General features: G+C 40.1%; 1 protein-coding gene across 3 annotated transcripts in view; it reads left to right on the forward strand.

Annotated features, from left to right (window-relative positions):
- LYRM1 (LYR motif containing 1) overlaps positions 1-21,928 on the forward strand; it is a 229,517-nt gene that overhangs the window by 49,342 nt on the left and 158,247 nt on the right. For all 3 annotated transcript variants that reach the window (XM_044089507.1, XM_044089506.1, XM_044089508.1), the window contains exon 2: positions 17,120-17,275. In XM_044089507.1, the coding sequence (XP_043945442.1) occupies positions 17,120-17,275 (156 nt within the window). The remainder of the gene's footprint in view (positions 1-17,119; positions 17,276-21,928) is intronic.

Raw genomic sequence — 21,928 nt, forward strand, 5'->3', positions numbered from 1 at the left:
TCAAGTCATTCACACCCACATGGACAATGGACAGAGTCATACTTGTACTTGTTGTGGAGTGACCCAAGTGCCTGTGTTATGTGGCGGATCCTGGCACCTGACAGGCTACTGACTGTTACCTTCTCCTTATTCAACCTAGTGAGTTGAGACATCAGTGTGCCTCACTATCAAGTCACCTGTGATTAGTGTATTAGGTAAGCTGTCTTTGTTAAATGCCAAGCTGATTGTTCCTTATGAACAAACTGTATTCTGTTTTGATAGACTACTTATGTAACTTATTGTACTGAAATATTATGTTTTATTTTACTTGTATTTTAGAATCTGTATTTTTTCATTCATTCTACATCCATGGGCTACTGCTAAAGAGAGAAATCTGTCCAGTTGGACTTTCTTGTTTAGAACCAAATAAATAAAATTAAAAGTACCAGAAGACGCGACACAAGGATTAAAGATAATGCAGTTTTAATCAAAATGGAGCATGACTCAAACACTTACCCACAGTACCAGGCTGAACTTTAGTAGAAGCGTGTAGATAAAAACACAGAAACCAAAACAAAATGGCAACATAAAAATTAATCACATGAACAAAATCACATGACCACAAAGACACAAATTTGTTCATAAGAGTAAAATAAAATGAATTTAAAGAGGTAGCAGCCATAGCAATGATTTTTTAAAGGTAACATTTAATATTAATACTTTCAGTTTAGACCTGGGGGTCTGCCTTATAGGCTGGTACTAGGCTATCGGCCCAAGGGCCTATACAAGCCTAGCCATAACAATTCCCTGGTGATTTCTTCCCACACTATTTACTTCCCTGGACCCCTGTCTAGCAGGGCGACTGATGTGATCCCTGGGGTGAATTTCCTTTCTCCCATCCAATCGTCAAGGTTCCTTTTGAAGAGGGCCAAGGAGGTGCTCTACTTGACATGTATGGGCAGTCTATTCTAGAGTCTGGGGAGTCTTTGGGTCAGGAACCTATCCCTCCAGCATGTTGTGATGACAAGGTTTAGATCCCTGGAGCGTGTGGCTCTGAGGGATTGGGATTTTTTTTAAGTGTAGCATGTCCAACAGCTCTGGGTTTGACGTGGCCTTGTATGTTAAGCAGAGATCGTCTCCGAGTAGACGATATGCCATAGAGTATAGCTGAAGTTTTTTAAGGCAGTCAGCATAGGGCATCTGCGTTAGGCCTGTGATTCTTTTAGTGAGGTATTTCTGCTGCCTTTCCAGTTGTTGCAGATGTCTTGAGAGGTACATACCAAATGGGGCATTGTATTCTATAGTGGGTCTAATGAGGGATGAGTACAGTGGGACAATGACCTCCATTTTTCTGGATGAAAAGCCCTTAGTGATTAGGTGTGCCACATAGAAGGATTTCCTGACTGTTGTGGTGATGTGGTTATTGAAGGTGAGACCACTGTCCATCTGTGTCCCTAAGTCTCTTGTCACACTTTCGGTGTTTAGTGTACTGCCACCTATATGATAATTCTTGGGTACATGTTTTTTCCCAAAGGGGATAACTATACATTTCTTGGCATTGAGCTTGAGCCCATGGCTCTGGCACAAAGGATTTGTTTCTGTAAGGCCTTTTTGTAGAGTATCCACATCATTTGGGGATTCAGTAATGGCTCCCAGTTTGCAGTCCTCTGCGAACTTTGTTAGCCAGAGTCCCTTAGTGTTGGCCTGTACTTCAGAGAAGTAGATGCCAAACAAGAGCCTTCTAAAAGTAATAATTGCCACCGTAATTCTTATACTTTGTTTTTGTTCTAACACCCATTTCTGATGTTGATACTAATATAAATATTTTTAAACTAGAGTACTTCAGAACTACGCTTGTAGAGGGCATTAGTTGTGTCATTTTGTTTGGTTGCTTAAAGATGTTCATTTGAAATGAAAGTGGAGAGTCATGCGCAGTCATTTCATAATGCTGTTCTCCGACTTTTCCATTGACCAAAACCGCTAATCCTGGGCCTTCTATACAATACCTTCATCTCCCCACCCCTAAGCAACCTCTCCTGTCTGACTACCTGGCCCAAAAATCAAACAGATATTCCCGTCCCATACTTTCAAAAGCTTTTTGACTGTAGAGCATTACAACCTCTGCTTTTCCTTCCCCTCCCAGTTCTTCCCATATCACAAAGTTTAGCAGCATTCTCCAATGATCTGCTGACCACTTAACAAATATGCCTGTTCTTTCCCACTCACCACTGGTGAACACATTGAGCTAATATTTTTGCCAATACCTTGACAAATATTTTGGCATCTACATTACATGAAGAAACTGGTGTATAATTCCCCAAATCATTCTCCTGGCTCCTCCTGTTCCTCCTGTCATGCAGGGCCATTACTGTTGCCTAGTACATGCACTCCTGCAAGTTTTCAAATATCATTGAATACATACACATCTTGCTCTTTAGACTGGAGACCTACTGTTTTGTAAAATTCAATTGGATATCAATCAGTTCCCCACTTTTTCACCCTTTATATTCACCTCCATTACATCTCCCTCTACAGTCATCCCCATTTAACGCCCCTCTCCTCTCTTACCCAGTACTACTACCACCAATTAATTAACAGTCCTAACGCAATATAACTTCTCATGAGGTTTTAATTTCTCTCACACAAGCCGCCTTTATATGGCTGCTTTAGTTTACAGCATAATCATTTGATGTCCACTTTTCATTCTCTCTACCACTTGGTACCTTTCCTTGTCATTTCCAACCTTGTCTTCAAATTATTCCATCCTTCAACTGATCTATGTCCTTCTAACACTCAGTTGTCTGCACCCTGCCTTGTAACCTATGCAACCTGTGTTCAAATCCCATCACCTTATTCTCTCTTTCCTCCTCATTTTGCTTCATTACCCCATTGCTGTCCCTGTTCATTCTGTTTTTATTCCATTCAATTCTTTATCTGCTTGTATTCCATTCCACTCTTTAATCCCGACCACATTACCCCCTTTCATTCTCTTTCAAGATGTGCGGCATCTTAGTATCTCATTGCCTCATACTTCCACCAGATAAACTTCATATCATCACTGATTTTGTCTTTTTATCAGAGATATCCATTTTCCTCTTACACTATTTGGTCTTCCAGCTGCTTACATGTCCCTTTCTCTGATCCACTGTTCATGTCCTCGTCCTGTTAAAAGAATTCTAAAATGTTCATCTAACCTCTAAATCTTTCTCATTTGTGTCTTTCCTTTAGTCAAGATTTGCCTCTGTCTGTAGACCCTAATCTGCCCCCTCCCCTTCCTTCCACGTTATCCCTTATTTCCCCGACCTTTTGATGAGCTCCACTCCTCTCTGCTAACCCTTGGACTTGTTGACTGCTTCCATTTCAGTGGATTTTGGCTTGCAGTCATGCACTCCAATGCAGCTGTGTATATTCTACAGTCTTTTCAGCTGTCTTTCCCCAACACTGTCCTGCACTGAGGTAATGTCTAACTTTTTTTTCCCTGTCACTGCACCCTCTTCACCTTCCACCTGCTTTGCCTCTGGAGCACAAACTCTTGACAGTAGCCACCATTTTTGCTTCTGTCAGATAATTAGTATAAAATTGCCTTCCACATTGTAGCGGCCCTGTAAACTTTCTCATTACATGTTACCTGCAGTGTTGCTGGTTATTGCATTCAAACTGAAGCCACTTCTTTGTTGATCTTCCACAGTACCACAGCTAACTGTTCTTCTCTGCATAATACCATAGTTGCTAACTCCACTAAAATCCTCACTTGCATCTCTGCCATGAAGAATTGTGTTCAAGTACATCCTACCAGAGTAGTCACTGTCTGCACCATTAGCTATGTAATTTTACAATGAGATGTCACATTTGTAGATCAGTGTGTGTGTTGTACCTTTTAAGAACCTTTCCAGTGCATATAAGTACTGAGCACATGCAAGCAAGAGGGCCATTTTAAGTGAGCAGCTGGAGTGAAAGGATGTATGTGTGTAGCAGTTAGTCAGTTTGTTTAAGTTTAATGTTCCAGTCATTCATTCAATTGTGTTTGTCTGTAATAAACATCTTAAATGAACACCCAAGCCTCATTGTCTTATTTGAATATACAAGGCGAGTAATATGGTGTCAGAATGGGATCCAAAGTCAAAAACCATGAGGCACACTGTTAGTAATGCAGGAATATACAGGAGTGAATCATCTGAACCTCAAACGACTTGCAAACAGGTCAGAAAGATAATTCCAGGTACCAAAACTCATGTACTTGATTTTTTGTGCAACAAATATAAAATGAAGCATTCAGAACACTCTAAACGATTTTCTAATTAAACAAAATGTTCGAAACTGTGACATATTGATAAAAGTACTGAAAATGCTTATGAAAATGCTCAAAATAACTTCCAAATTGCATAAAATGTATTAAAAAAAAGAGAAAATGACCATATTTTTTGCTATGTACTATGTACTACTTTTTCGCATTAACTAAAGCTATTCGAAGTATCCGGTGTGTGCAAAGTATTTGGCAAGTGTGCGCATTATTACAGTATAGTTATTTTGCAAAGTACAGTAATTTCGAAGAGATTATTGTGCATTTGAGTAGTATTATGAGTACCTGGTGTGTGTTTGAAACTTTTGGCATGGCGGAAGGATTTCATAAATCTGGTCCACTTTTGTTTGATAAAAATATTGCATTTGTGCAGGAATATATTTTCATGCAGTCTGCTTTTTCTGACAAAGATGCACATACAATGGCATTTGTTTTGCTAAATCTAGCTAGTTCAGAAGATATTGCAAGGGAGCGTTCATTTGTATATGCTCCTGCTGTGTTTGCACAGGAGCTGGAAGACAGTCATATTGTGGTACCGGCAGAAACGGAATACCCTGAGTGCTTAAAATGTAAATTTAGAGAAATGTGCAACCCCTACAGCAAAAACACAAACCAGTACTGGATAAAGTGTCTCTTAAGAAAAGACCAATAGTATCCAAAAACACGAAAGAGGCACACCACGATGATTCTTCAAGCTTTAATCGAAAATCAAGACATCAAACGAACAGCTGTAGCTTAATAGTAAGCGCTTTCACGTTTTAACAACGCTTCTTCAGACTTAAAATACATCTAAAAACTGTGTTCTTATATACTCATAGTTAATTGAATAATTAAAACAATTAGTAAGAATTCAAAATCTATCACAGTCAACCATTATTAAAGGTGTATTGCTATAGTAATAGCTTATATAAAAAACTGTATATCAAGACTGTATATTTAATAAATATGATATATTTATAAAACTTAACTGCTAAAATTAAGAATAAAAAATTATTTTATAAAATAATAATGCTCAGCAGTAGTAATATAAAATATATAAATATATATAAATTAGCTTGTGACCTATAAGAACATGACAAAAAACAATATCACATATTTAGCACTATTAAGTATAACATAGCTATAATTAATAACTTGAATGGTGTATAAAGACAATAAAATCATTTTAAACGTATATAGACATTTACATATTTACAATGGATGTTTAACTAAATATATGTGTTAATGTATGCTGGTTATATTAATTCATTCGCTGTATGAATTTGGATATTAATGACTATATGGTCTCCCTTTTAGGAAAGGTTTCAGTGATATTTTATCATTGAGGCCGTAGCCTCTATGTGCTTGTAGCCTTAATATCCATTTATTTTCCTTTTCTTCAGTGAAATTCTTTATATCACCAAGTCTGTGTGTTTTATTGATTAATTCAAGTACTTGAAATGTAAATTTGTGTTTAGATCCTAGACTCAATACATGTCTGGCTAGAGCATTCCTGTCATCCTTTCTGTTTATAGCATATATATGCTCTCTAATTCTTTCCCGTAATGTTCTGTTGGCTTTTCCTACATAAAATGATTTACATGATGAACATTTTGCCAAATATATCAAGTCCCTGGATCTACAATCGGCATATCTATCAAACTTAAAATTATTGCCATTATCAGGATGTGTAAAACCATTCTCTTTTGTTATATAGCTACATTGATTACAGTGTCTGCATGGAAACGTGCCCTTCCTTTGTGTTGGAAGAGCTGTCTTTGTATTATTTTCATAGCATAGTAGCCTCTTCAGGGATTTCATGTTCTTATAAGTAATATCAGGCTTATCTCCTGTAATATCTTTTAGCCTCTCATCTACCAATAACATTCGCCAATTATTAGTTAAAACATTTCTAATAGTATTATTCCCATTTGTAGAAGGTATCACTATTCTATTCTTAACTGTCCCTGTCTTAATTCTTTTTTTATCATTTCCATTTTTACCAGTCCTGTGTAGAAATGGTCTACCCCTACCCTCTCTTTCCAAAGAATTATCATGGAATATTTTGGTCAGTACTTGTTTATTATAACCTCTATCTAAAAATTCATCTCTTAATGTCTCACATTGTTCACTATGTCTCATATCATCTGTTGTTAGCCTAGAGACCCTTAATGTCTGACTATGTTAGGATATAGGTGTCTAGGATGCATACTGTTGTAGTGTAATAGATTATTCTTTCGACAAGGTTTTCTGTATAAATCCGTATTAACAGTATTCTTGTCTTTACTAATAAGAACATCTAAAAATTCTATCCTATCAAAAGATTTGGAGCATTCAAATCTCAAAAAATCAGTTGTTCCATTTATATAAATTAAAAACTGATCCAACTCTTCAAATGTGCCACCCCACAGGAGAAACACATCATCCACAAAGCGTTTATACAACTTAATATTCTCTCTAAAAGATGCATTTCCTAAAACATAAGTTGCTTCCCAGTATGCCATCACAAGGTTTGCATACGAATTAGCACACGGTGTGCCCATCGCTACACCCTTCTTCTGTAGGTAATAGTTGTTATCATACAAAAAAACATTATTCTCAAGTACCAATTCTAGCATAAGCATCCATTATATCACCTGATTATTAGAAATGTTGTTCTCAAGTAGTAGCAATCTCACATACTCTATCCCTACTTGATTAGGTATGGATGTAAAAAGGGAAACAACATCTAGTGTAACCAATAAATCACTGGTGTAATCACTATGTGAATGTAAATATTCTGCATAGCTGCATAAAAACTCCTTTGTGTCTCTGATTATAAACTCATTGTTGTTTACTATCGGTTTTAGTTGTTTTTCCAGGTAAATAGACATAGGCTCAGTGGCCCAGCCTTTGCCTGACACAATAGGTCTCATCGGGGGGTCATTTAAATTTTTGTGTATCTTTGGTAGACCCCTAAAAGTCGGAATAACTGGTTTTTCAACTAAAAAATACTTATATAAATTTTCATCTATTACATTGCATAGCAAAAAATCATATAACATCTCAGGAATGCTTTTGATCACTTTATCTAGAGTCACAGCATTCAAGCAATGATATGTGTCTATTTCTTTCAATAGGTCTTCCATTTTCATATTATATACTGTCCTATCTAATACCACCACTGAGCCCCCTTTGTCAGCTTGTCTAATGACAATGTTATTGTTATTCTGTAAGCTTTTCAATGCTTCACGTTCAGCATGGGTCAAGTTAAAAAATTCAGGTTTATTATTAGTCATATCACTAGCTAATAAATCTCTTTCGCAAGCTTTCTCAAAGGCCTCGAGTGCAGGGCATAATTGTGGTATGAATGTTGATGGTTTTTTAAACACATTTGCATCTTTCACATTATCACTATCTGTGAATAGTAATTTCAAACCTAAATTCCTAACAAACATTTTAACATCTATAATAACATCAGCAATGTCAGCACTAGCAGCAGGTATGAAAGATAGACCCTTATCAAGTAGGGAAAGTTCATTTTCATTTAGTTCATACCTGGAAATGTTCACAGTTAATCTTTCTATATAGGACGTAGAACCTTCTTTTGAAATTCGAGTCTCTCTTCTGAATTCTTCCTTTTCTTTACTCCGTTGTATGGTGACCATGGCTTTTTCCCACTGACCCGAATAGGGAAGGGAAAAGAGGGATTATCCTCATTTTCTATCAGGCTGTCATCTTCATAAGAGATGCAGCCATTATTAGTTGTTTTATTCATACCTCTTATGTCTCTTGTTTTTGTGCGGACATCAGCATTCGCTTCTATCTCCGCTGGCAAGGATTCCGTTGTTTTATCATGAAAAAATGGATTAGTATCAGTTTCATTAGTTATACTCTTCCCTGTATTTACTGTAGCGTAAGTGGTAACCACTCTCGGTTTAGGAATGTCATTCAAACTGATGGAGCAATTCGTAGCGCTTCCAGATGACGTCAGCATAGTGGGTGTATCTCTTTCTCCCTTCTCATGAATATTCATGGTTTCCTTTCTTTTCGCCGATTTTTCATTCATATTTGAATCACTGCCCGTAGCTCCTTTGGATGTAATATTATTGCTTTTCCAAACATTCTCTCTCGGCCAAGAGAATATCTGGCCTCTCCTGAAATCGTTAAAGTCTCTCTCCAATTTTTTCTTTTTATCAGATTTTAGTTTATTATTGAGTATTCTCATAGAGGTAGTCAGATCTTTAAGGAAATTTTCTGTCCCATCTGTATCTAAGAGGATTCTTAACTTCTTTTCCGTCTCACTGATATCTTCCATTAGATCCTTTTCTATTAGCTGATATTGTTCTATTAGTAACTTTATATAACCATAACTGGTTTCCAGGTTAAGCTTTTGCCATTTCCCTAACCAGTCAGGGTATGTTGTGCCAAAAGTCGGCATCTTAAGAATTCTTAGTCCCCTTGGGACTGTCTTGAAGGTAAGGCACGCTTCCATGTGCTGCCTCTGCCATTGTATGTTTTTCAATTTATGGAAATTATTTTCAATTCTTCTCGTTAATTGCAATATTTCCATATTAGATGCTAGATTAACTGTTTTGCTTCCATCTGTTGCAAAATCTTTATAGGATAGTTTTAACAACGGATTATTATTCATCACGAGAAGTTCATTTAAAGTAACATTACCAGTTCCAAGTTCCATGGTAGACTGATTTTAAAATCCGTGTTCCAGTACCAGAGAGAACACAACAGTAATACAGCAAAAAAACAAACCAGTACTGGATAAAGTGTCTCTTAAAAGACCAGTAGTATCCAAAAACACGAAAGAGGCACACCACGATGATTCTTCAAGCTTTAATCGAAAATCAAGACATCAAACGAACAGCTGTAGCTTAATAGTAAGCGCTTTCACGTTTTAACAACGCTTCTTCAGACTTAAAATACATCTAAAAACTGTGTTCCTATATACTCATGGTTAATTGAATAATTAAAACAATTAGCAAGAATTCAAAATCTATCACAGTCAACCATTATTAAAGGTGTATTGCTATAGTAATAGCTTATATAAAAAACTGTATATCAAGACTGTATATTTAATAAATATGATATATTTATAAAACTTAACTGCTAAAATTAAGAATGAAAAAAAAAATGTGCAACCCCTAAACAAGTATTACAATGGAAAGACACTTATTTTACACGAGATCAAAAGCCTGGTGAAACTTTTGCAGCATATATAACCGACTTGAGAAATAAGGCAAAATCATGCAGATTTGGTGATCTGAGAGATGAGCTGATAAAAGACAGGCTTGTGTGTGGTGTTGATAATGATGCTGTGAGAAAGATTTTGCTTTGAGGCAGTGATTTAACTCTGAGCAAGGCCCTAGAGATTTGTCAGATATACGAGCTCACAGGAAAAGCACACGAATATGCTTACAAATGAGAAAAGCATACTTGCAGTATCTTCCAGTGCTAATGTTGACAGTATGCAATACAAGGTTAAAAGATGTAGGCCTAAGGGCATGGTTGCTTCAGCAAAACCTAGAACAGCACAGTAAAGCAGAGGGGGGTGACTCAGCAAAACTCGAGGCAAGTGTCATATTCACCTGTCATAATTGTGGTGGAAGTCATAAGCTCAAACGAGAGAGGTGCTCAGCAGTGCCACATATCTAAAAACTGGTATAATTTCAAAATGCTCTGTAAATTTAAAGGGACACTTTCTTTTATTAAAAAAGAACATTGAAAGAAGCAAGTTGATCAGTTAGAAAGCTGCGACCCTACTTTTTAATGTTGATGGTGTGTCTGTGCTTGGTGAAACAGTCGGTGCAGTAGATTTGTGGGCAAAGAGCGAAGTATTTTGTACTGTTCTGATTAATGGGAAACCTATTGAGCTCAGTGTACAATGTTATGTCAGCAGAAACGTTTACTAGAGTAAAAGTTGGTGAGAAACTTTATCTGGAAAAGTGTGTGAAGCTTGTTGCTTATGGTGGTGAAGAAATTCAAACCGAAGGCTCAGTAGTGTTCTCATGTTATTCTGCTTGGAACAGTTATGACTCAGTTTTACGTAGTTAAGAGATGTGTGCAATCATTATTAGGCCTCAAGGACAGTTTGAAAATGGGACAGCGTTCATTTAATAAAGAAGTCCACCATGTAAGCATGAGTGATAACAGCTTAAATTTTGCCCAAACATTTTTTTCTGGGTATGCTGATATTTTTGAAGACAAGTTAGGCAAACTCCCAGTTCTGTACTCCATGAAGTTAGACCATGAGGTAAGCCCAGTCATCAGAGCAGCATGGAAAGTTCCAGTAGCTATGCAGAACAGTAATTTGTCCAGTAGAAGAAACAACTGAATCAGTATCCTCCATGGTGGTAGTTCATAAGAAAAGCTCAGATGATATTAGAATATGTATTGATCCAAGAGATTTGAACAAAGCACTAAAAAGACTCATCGTTGCTACGCTTATGCCAAATGCCACTGTCTCAGATGCAAAAAGTTCATTTTGGCAAATTTTGCTTGATCAAAAATCTTCATTGCTAACCACTTTCAGTACACCACTTGGAAGATACAGTTTTTTGAGAATACCATTGGAATAAATTTTGCCAGTGAAGTCTTCAACATGCGATGGAACAAAGTTTTTCTGGCTATTCATGTACTATTATAGTAAATATCCTTGTAGGAGGCAATGGTGAAGTTGAACATGATATAAAACCTCAGGAAAGTTCTGGAAAGTGCTCGTGAAGAGAATCTTAAGCTGAATCCTCATAAATGTAAATTCAGGCTGAAAGAAGTTAAAGTGGGTCATTTGTTTACCAGTTCAGGCTTATGACCAGATCCTTTCAAGCAAACCACAATTATTGAGGAGCCAGTTCCAGACAGTGTCGCAGCCCTACAACATTTTCTTGGCATGGTCAACTATTTGGGCAAGTTCATTCCAGATTTGTCGGCTTTCAGCACCGCTAATAGAGCTGACATGCAAAGAAGTAACTTGGTCCTGGTCAGAACACCACCAAAGAGCATGTGATATCCTGAAACAGAACATTCCCACCCCACCAATTTTAAGATACTATGATTTTCAAGAACATTCCCACCCCACCAATGTTAAGATACTATGATGTTCACAAACCAGTAACTCTTTGTGATGCTTCTAAGTTTAGTCTTGGTGCAGTCATTCTTCAGGAGGGTAAACCAGTAGCCTATGCATTGAGAACTTTAGTCCAAACTAAGATGCAGTATGCTGAAATTGAAAAAGAGCTCTTGGCAATTGTTTGCATGTTTGTAGTTTCATAATCATATTTATGGCCGACCTATTCAAATCGAAACTGACCACCAACCTTTGGTCACTATTTTGAAAAAGCCAGTGCACACAGCTCCTATAAGATTGCAACGCATGACACTCTGATTGCAAAAGTACAATTTCGGTCTTGTTTACACAAAAGGCAGACGTCTTTATTTTGCTGATACTTTTTCTAGATCACCCAGAAAAAAAAAACACTGAACAGCATGACAATGAGAAATCTGATTTTGAAGTCATGGAAGTAAGGATTTTTTTCTAACACGTCTTGATGAGCTTAGAACTCGCACAGCTTCAGATCCTGTTCTTCAGGAGCTCAACCACTTTATCACTCAAGGATGGCTGTCAAAGCAGTCTTGTTTACCAGTAGATGTGCAGCAGTATTTTCCTTAGAGACAAGATTTTGATGGAAGATGTTATCATGAAAGGTCCAAAAATGATTTGTTCCAATGTCCTTGCAGCAAGAGTATATTAAGATCTTGCATTGTGACCACCCAGGAACTGATCCTACCAAAAAGAAGGGTGTGAGGACTAGTATTTTGGCCTTCTATGTCAAAAGAGATTGAGAAGGAAATTTCATCTTGTTCTGTTTGTAATAGTACTAAACCACATCAACGGAAAGAACCACTACAGTTAAGCCAGATTCCTGAACTACCTTGGACAACAGTAGCTACAGATATTTTTGAATGGAATGGTCAGCATGTTAGTGGACTCTTATTCAAATTGGTTTGAGATTGACCTACTTCTTAACCTAACTTCCAGTACTGTCATTACGAAGTTGAAGAGAGATTTTTCTGTCCATGGTAGTCTACACAAAGTAATTTCTGACAGTGGTGCACAGTTTACAAGTCAGCAGTTCAAAAGATTTGCTGAAACGTGGGACTTTGTGGGAATTCAGGACTACTAGTAACATGAACAATCATATGGCTTGGCTGACCGTGCAGTTCAGAGTGCGAAACAGTTATTGAAGAAATCCAAATGAAGCAATACTGATTTTTTTCTAAATTTGCTTAATTTCAGAAACATTCTTTGGAATAATTTACTTGGTTCACCTGCTCAGAGACTTATGTCGAGACAAACCAGAAACACACTACCAATCAGTAAGAATTTGTTGATTCCATGTGCTAAAAACAACAAAGCAGTAAAAGCTCAACTTCTAAAAAAGCATTTGTCCCAAACGTCCTACTACAACAAAACTAGCAGACCTCTGAATCTGTTGAAAGAAGAGAGAATGAGGATGCTCGTGTATCGTTGAATTGCAAGGGATGGAATTTAGGTAGAATCGGAAACCTTTATTAGGCCAGTGTTACAGCATTTTGCCTGTAATGAAGAATAATTCTCAGAGTGATTTGTCCATTGTTTCTGTTACAGAGAACATTTCATCATCTGTTCCTGAAAGTATCATTAAAAATCCCGAAGCAGAACATTCCCCAGTGACTGTCCCTGTTGCTAAACCCAGTTCCAATTATTAAATCAAGAAGTCAGGTCATATCTCAATACCTAATCCTAGATGCACGGCATCCTGGACATGATTGCTGTTGTTTAGGCATGCAAATTATACAGACATATATATATATATATAATCAGTTGTAATTTTTTCATGACAGAATAGCCAAAGAAGGAGGCTGTAGATCAGTGTGTGTGTTGTACCTTGTAAGAACCATTTTAGTCAGTGGCACATGCATGTAAGTACTGAGCACGTGCAAGAAAGAGTGCCACTTTGAGTGAGCAGCCGGAGTGAAAGCATGCATACATGTAGCAGCCAGTTTTTGTTTGTTTATGTTTAATGTTCCAGTCATCCATTCTGATGTTTGTGTGTAGTAAACATCTTAAAACGATCACCCAAACCTCATTGTGTCATTTGAGTACACAAGATTAGCAACAACATTCTACTCATTTTGTAAGATCATCCCACCCTCTATAATGTATTCATCTTGCAATCAGTATGTAGCACCTCAACCAAAGTTTTAGCCATATCTCCATGAACACATAGGGTCTTGGCCCTATATCACCATGCCAGTCTGATCACTCTTAACATTCTCCCTGATGATTCTGCTGTTAAGAGCTTCACAATTTGGACTCATTGCTTCCCTTATTTGCTTCTGCTGCTTCATTTCACCTTCAATGTGGTTTATGATTTGTTCCAGTGGCTCCACTCACTGATTAGCAGCCTCCATTGCCTCCTGGCACCCTGCAGCCTCTTTACAAATGCTTCCAGCTCCAGTCTCAAGGCCTCTATCTCCACAGTCTGGCCCTGCAGGTGTTTCAGTAGTTCATTTGCTTTTGTCTGTATTACCCACTATTGTTGCTTAAGTTTCCAGTCGGTAATGCCACAGCATCCCTGCTCCTACCGCACTGCTGTTCTCCCTTGAAAGCATTTCTAGCATACCATAACACCCATACTTAAAACTGCTAATGACAGAGCTCCCATACTAGGTGGATTTTTTGCTTTATGGGTCAGTAGTATACAATGGAGTTTGATTAGGAGTTCTGTAAGTGATATCTCATCTTGTTCATGCAGCACTCCTGTATTTCTTTGTTTATTGTGAAATCCTCACAATATTTTTCTGCAGTCTCATTTGCTTTGTGAAGTATCTTGAGTAGTCACTTTGTGTCGTGATGTTTTACCATCAGCATTTTTCACTTTCTGTTGTAATTTAGAGTACCTCATTACTGCTTTCAGCCTTTGAGACCATGCTGAGTTTGTGTTACCTCTGGAAGATTTGATAAGAAAATTAAGTAGTTGCTGTACTTAATCCAGACTTGTGGTTATGTTTGGAAACTAACTTAAACTTATCTTTCTTTGTACACCTTACTAATGCTGTGATTCTTCCAAAGGGTATCTTTTGTTGTTGGAAACTGCCTATATATTTGTCTTTGGTATATGTTTATAAATGCATAAATTAGTAATTCATTGGTAGTTTGGGTGGCCAAGGTGGTGCAGCGGTTAGCATTGCCGCCTCACAGCAAGAGGTTCTCTAGTTCGATCCTTGGCTGGGGTGCCTTTTGTGCGGAGTCTGCATGTCCTCCCTGTGGTTGCCTGGGTTTCCTTTGGGTGCTCCTGTTTCCTCCCACATCCCAAAGACAGTGCTGTAGGTGGATTGGACACACTAAATTGGACCTAGGTGTGAGTGCGTGCAAGTTGTGTGCCTTCTGTGGAAGGTTGGGCACCAGGCTGGCAACTCGACACCGTCAAAACTCCACTGCCAATCATGACCGGACAGGAGATCTGCTGTGGCGACCCCTAGCCGGAAAAAGCCGGAAGTAGTAGTAATTCATTGATAGTTTCCTGAATAGTCTAGTTGGGTAATTGAAAGTAATATCCCTATCTGTTTTCATAAGTATGTTACTTGTATCATAGTTTCTTCCATTTGTAAAGTATAGGGGATGATTTATTTATGATTTGTTTGATTTTTGCTGTTAGGATGAATATAATGGCATCTTGGTAAGTGTTAATTGCAGAGGGCATAACCATGATTGGAGGCAGAAAGAGCCCCGTTTATCAATATGATATCTAAAACATTGCCGGCCTTAAATGGATTTTATTTTGTTTGTTAATATTAGCTTAATCAATTAATATTTGGGGATTTTTATTGTATTGAGTAGTTTACCCATCTGTATGGTTTGGGTTGTTAAAATGTCCCATATGGAGGAATTTAGTCAAGACGTGTGTGTGCTTTAATGTACTATAGAGTTCTATATGATTGATATTAATTACTGCATGAGCAATTTCTAGTTTTGACTTTTTTGTGGCTTCTGCTGTTATTCTTTACTTTATGACCCTGGAGACTACAGAGTTATTAGTCTGACTAGTCTAACTTGCAAAGTCATGGAACAAGTTATCATGGAAATGATCAATAAAGACATGGGGAGGTCATGCCTTCAAAATCTAGTGAATTTCTCTGAGAAGGTCACCAAGGCAGTAGGTGAGGGAAGATGGTGCATGTCACCTACCTGGACCTGGCAAAGGCATTCACTACAATACCCCACTAGAGTACAGTTGACAAATTCACCTAACTGGACATAAAACCCAACATAACTCTCTGGATTGCCAGCTGGCCCACGGACAGGGCTGAAGAGGTCAGGAATAAGACCTCCTCCACGAAGAGAGTGGTCACAAGCGGGGTACTTCAGGGCTCTGTGCTGGGACTGCTGCTGTTTGGCATCTATCTCGGTGGTAAAGGCTAATGTCAAGGGCCTTTAGCTGACTAAGTGTGCAAATTACTGCAAATTGGGATCTCCCCCATGACACAAACATCTGACAAGAAGGTCTAGCACAGACAGATGATTGGTGCCAAAGTCACTATAAAACATAATGCCAAGAAATGCTTTATACTACCTTTGGGAAAACTGCCACCTAGGCTGATTACTGCATCAATAAGACACCCCAAAGAGTTGACCTGGTAGCCAGGGATCTGAAACATATGACTATGGTTATTTTTGAAGCTACCTTGTACTCATCATTCTTTGTACGCATGGAACAGTAGTCTGTCCTTTGACCAACATGTGGCCAAGAAAGCAAGAAAATTATTTTATGTTACCTGACTTATAAGTGAGGGCATGGTATCCTGGTCCAAGGAAGTCATAGTCCCACTTTATTCGGCCCTTTTCATACCTATTGAGCGTCATGTCCCCTTTGTCATGTACCTGACCAGATAGGCAACAGTTGGAACACCCACAAAGCTTCCTTACCAGGAGAATTCAGGGTATAAATGCATTGTCCTATACATATTGTCATAAAGACCTATCTCTTTACTCAGTCTCCTACAGGTGATTGAGAGGCAGTCTATGCCTGATGTACAAAGCATCCTTGGATCCAGTTCTGGACCTTTTGCACATCTGCAAAATGAACCAGCATCAGGACCAGTAGATCCAAGGATTTAAATTTTTGCTTGTGACATAAATAAGAAATGTTGGTGAGACGGAACAGGCTCCCCACTGTGAAGCAGTGTCCATCGTTACCCTGTTTCAAGTGCAGCTTTGACCCGTGGATGGAATATTGGAATTTCAGCCCAGGTCTGACTCCTGTGTCTCTGATAGAGGCAGGCAGTAATGCCCAAATTAGTGTACCCCCATAACCTGTATAAACTTCCTAACATACCCTCCCAGTAATACATAGGGACACAGTTGGGCTGGGTTGATGGGCAAGTTAATAAAGGTCTTGGTGTTTTTTTTTTTTTTTCTTTGCCTAGTGTATAGTTATGAACAATAATGAAAGCTACTGCTGTCTATCCCAAAAGGTCAGCAACAATGAGTGGAGGTGTACCCTGGAATTTGTGATATGCATTTTGTATCTTTAAGCCTCGTTTTAGTAATGTAACTGTAAAGATATCCTCTAGAGGAAAGCTAAATTGCACATTTTATTGCCGAGACCAAAAATTTCCTTTCAGCTATGACTGTGGCTGCAGGTTGTGTCCTACTTCAAGAGATCTACTGGTTACAGTAAGTTTTAAAGCCTACCCAAATACTGTCTGAAGTGTGAATATGTCTGATAACCTTCATTTTGTACTGTAATGTGCTGCACAGATCAGTTCATTTGTTACACTGTTTTGTTTTATGATTATGAAGCTGGTTTTGTGCATTTGTTGTAGATGGCATTGTCACATCAGGAAGTACTGAACCTGTATCGCAGAATATTCAAAATAGCAAGGACTTGGCAGTCACAGTCTGGAACGCTAGAACAAACTACCAAAGAACGACAATATATTATTGATGAAGCCAGAGCATTATTCCGAAAAAATAAATGTGTAAGTACATTTGAAACTGTTAAAGTTATTGGTGCAGTCTGGGGTCATTTAGTACTCTGACAGAAGTGGTGCAGTCTGGGGTCATTTAGTACTCTGACAGAAGTGAGTCATCTATATTGTCATCATCATCATCTTTCGGCTTTTCCCGTTAGGGGTTGCCACAGCAGATCATCTCTTTCCATTTCTTCCTGTCCTCTGCATCTTGCTCTGTCACACCAACCGCCTGCATGTCCTCTCTCACCACGTCCATAAACCTTATCTTAGGCCTTCCTCTTTTCCTCTTAACTGGCAGCTCCATCCTTAGCATCTTTTTCCCAATATACTCATCGTCCCTCCTCAGCACATGTCCAAACCAACGCAATCTCGTCTTGCTTTGTCTCCAAACTGTCCAACATGAGCTGACCCTCTAATATACTGATTCCTAATCCTATCCATCCTAGTCACACCGAGGGCAAATCTTAACATCTTTAACTCTGCCACATCCAGCTCTGACTCCAGCCTTTTTGTCAATGCCACTGTCTCCAACCCATATAACATAGCTGGTCTCACTACTGTCTTGTAGACCTTCCCTTTCACTCTTACTGGTACCCGTCTGTCACAAATCACTCCTGACACTCTTCTCCACCCATTCCACCCTGCCTGTACTCTCTTCTTCACCTCTCTTCCCAAGTACTTAAACTCGTCCACCTTTACCAACTCTACTCCCTGCATCCTAACCATTCCTCTACCCTCCCTCTCATTTACACACATATATTCTGTCTCAGCCCTGCTGACCTTCATTCCTCTGCTGTCTAATCTCCACCTCTCCAGAGTCTCCTCAACCTGATTCCTACTCTCACTACAGATCACAATGTCATCTGCAAATTGTAAAGTTTACTTTTTGTTGTATCTCTGCAATAAAATATATACGCATGTATGTCTATACGTGTGTGTGTATGTATATATGTGTATATATATATATATATATATATATATATATATATATATATATATATATGGATTCCTATTACAAGAACGAAAGTTCACTACTTCGAACTTGTAATAGAAAGCCTCACTTCTGCAAAAGTTCACTTTAATGAAAGTGAACTTTTGCATAAGTGCACTTCACCGAAAACACCGCAGCATAGTGGAGGACATACAAAACAAGTTGTGTCCTCCACTGTGGTGCGATAGTCACGGACCTTAGGGTTAGGGCACGGGTTAGGGTAAGGGGATAGTTAGTAAAGGTATCCCCTTACTCTAACCCATGCCCTAACCCAAAGGTTCGTGACTATCTCACCATAGTGGAGAACATTGCTATGTCCTTCACTGCGCTGCAGTCGTCACGGACCTTAGGATTAAGGCACAGGTCATAGTAAGGGGGATAGCCTTACTATGACCCATGCCCTAACCCTAAGGTCCGTGAGTACTGCACTGAAGTTCAGTACAACACCCGTTCGTTGTACTGAACTTCACGTAAGTTCACTTTCGATTAAGTGCACTTTCGCTGTATTTCGAATTAGTGAAAATTCGATCTAGTGTATGGAACCCATATATATATATATATATATAATGTCGACTTATCTTGATCAAAATCTCAAACAAGAAAAGTAGAAACTCACTTAAGCGAAAGCGCACTGCATCGAAAGTGCACTTTCTCAAAAGCCGATTCACCGAATCAGTAAAAAAAACAATACAAAGTACTTTCAACACTACAGGGGGGGCAATCCCCCCTGCACCCCACCACTTAAATATACTAACTCCGAGATCGCACTACAGTGGGGAAAAGGATATATTCCCTTATCCCCACTGTAATGTGCTTCGGTGAATCAGCTTTTGCGAAAGTGCACTGTCGATGTAGTGTACGTTCGCTTAAGTGGGTTAGATCTTCTGTTTGTCAAGAAAGTGTGTTTTCAACAAACAGAAGCAGATCCATATATTTTATTTATATTTATATATATATATATATATATATATATATGTATGTGTATATATATATATATATATATATATATATATATATGTGTATATGTGTGTGTATATATATATATATATATATATATATATATATATATATATATATTTATATATATATATACACATATGCGTGTGCATTAATATTAGTGTGTACATATATGGCAGTGAATTTTAGTCAAAACTCCCAAATGTTGATAATGTTCACACACTATGCTTGACAATGCAAGATTGACGGGTTTTGGGTCTGGTGAATATGCCCCTTCCCCAAGGATAGTGTAATCTTGGAGTTAGTATATAATTAGCAGGGGTGCAAATGGGCTTCCCTCCTATTGAAAACAATTTTTTTTTAACTTTGTGAGAGAGAGAATTTTCATGTGTGGTACACTGTCAACATTTGTGCTGTCGACCTTTTGTGGTGGACCTTCTTGGCTTTGCCATTCAGATGTCTTAATTATTGTGCACACTTAAACACACGCACACACACACACACACACACACACACACACACACACACACACACACACACACACACACTAGTGTGCGTGTATGTATCCAGTAGGATGTACATTTTGATCTGAAGTAGGAGATTCATTTGTCTGCAACCTGTGGGTTATGGATCCGATATCGGATCTGAACCGGCATGGTTTACCAGCTATGGATCCAAGCTCTCAGCTCCTCCCCTCACCCATAATGCCCTGCTCTACCCTCATGACCTCAGATCTCGCTTGCAGCATGGTGACCGGATTGTTTCTCAAGCTAAGTGCTAGTTTTCACTGTTTAAATTGCAAAATTTAAGAGATTTTATTGTTTTTTTGTGTGAAAGTGTAGGTTTCCCCTTTGGTATATTTACTTTTTTTAGAGTTTAATCTAAAAGTTATATCCCTCCCCTCGCTGTTAGCGTAGTGTGTGTGTGTTGGGCCTGTGAGTGTTTTTGTGTTTAGTTACTTTTTAGTTTTGGTAACTACTGTTATAGATTGGGATGTCGGAGCAACCCAAATCTATTTTTTCTAAATGCTCCGAGTGTGGCCATAAGCTTTCCCCAGCTGATGGCCACACTGTTAGATGCCTGGGGTTGAACACCTCACATCTGGATGTTCCATTTGTGCAGGGTTCAACCCCAGGGCATTGAAGGAGCGGAGGTCCAAGCTTGTTTTGGCGGGCCTTTTACCGCCTGACTCTGCTCCGACCTCCACTCCTTCGGGAGTAACCGTACCCACGGTTATTCCTTCTCTGGCGCCCCTCCTCCTCCTGGGACTCAACCTCCCGTTTCTGGGTCGGAGGAGGGATGCTAGAAAAGGACCGGAGGGAGAAGCACCACAAGCGGCGGGCGAGACCTCCGTTCGCCCCGCCAGCCAAGCGGGCTTCTCCCGGCTCCATTGTCAGCTCCATTGTCAGCTCGGTCTCCTCCTTCGGCTCCGGTCTCCAGTGTGTTTTCAGCGGGACCTGAGGAGGAGGAGACCCGATCTCCGTCGAGACTCGAGGAGGCACTCCAGGCCTACCTCGGTGCCCGCCGAGATCTACGTATAGCCTTTCAGATGCTGATCTGGACGGATGATGAGAAGGTTCATCCAGGCCCAGATGCAGATGGGAGTGCTCTTGCCTCCCCTCTAGGGGAGCTCAACACCCTTTTCAAACCAATTGCTCCTTCTCCGACCCGCTACCGGGCTCGGAGCAGCTGGAGCCGAGCAGCCGGGCGGGTGGGTCGGCGCCGATAGTACTTTGTACCGGATCCGACCCTGCCCTCGAGTGGATCGGTTGCCACCTCTCGCACCCTCGATCCGAGCCTCGGATCGGGGATCAGTGCTCCTTCGGCGCCATCTGTCGGAGCGCACTGTCGCCGGATCCGGCGCCGCGCCGGCTCCGATCCACTCTTCGGATCCGAGGGAGCCGATTGTCGGATCCTTTGGTCGAGGTCGGCCCTCGGCGTTTGATGTAGTGGAGAGGGCCCTGTTGAGGGTCTCCGGACCCCAGGCACTTGTTTCGGCTCCGTCCCCGCTCCCTCTGCACTGGGTCAGGCTTCCACCATCCGGCCCTTGGGGACCCGCTTCTGTGCCCCAAGCTGCTCCAATGGAACAGGTTGCTGCATGCGGAGTCCTCTGACAGCCCCAGGATGTTCCTCACCATAGCATACGTGCAAAGGAGGCACATGGACTCCCGAGTCTCTCACGGAAGACACGGACTTGAAGGAAGGGAAGGCTCCCCACGGTCACCCCGAGGATGTCTCATTTGGAGACATCATGGAAATGCTCAGTATAAGGGGTGGTCTGCCCCAAGTCTTCCTCGGACGAGTCCGTGTTCTTGGAGGCATTGAAGCGGGCCCGTCTACCTCTTGGGTGTCCCTCCTGCCGACCCCTGGTGGACCTCATTACCACCAGGGCGTGGAAGGAACCGGACACCGTGGAGCCTATCCCTAAGAGGCCCGATAGGATCCTCAGCCCACCGTCCGACCGTGCCCATTGGAGTAAGGGGCCTCCGGTAGATGCCATGTTGATGGCGGCGGCCACCAAGAGGAACTTGCTCAGGAGAGTCCTCAGTCCATCCCGAGCAAGGAGTCTCGGATGATGGACCGCTTGGGAGCGGATGTTTAGTTCAGCGACCTTCTCGCGGCGCTGAACTACCTGGCACCGCGACGTTGGGATGCAGCGAGATCTCATTAAAGAATACGCTGCATCTCCCCAGTCCATGTCGGAGGAGGAC

This window comes from Protopterus annectens, chromosome 12.part0 (genome assembly GCF_019279795.1).
Source record: "Protopterus annectens isolate FY-2018-M chromosome 12.part0, PAN1.0, whole genome shotgun sequence".
NCBI classification, from domain to species: domain Eukaryota; kingdom Metazoa; phylum Chordata; order Ceratodontiformes; family Protopteridae; genus Protopterus; species Protopterus annectens.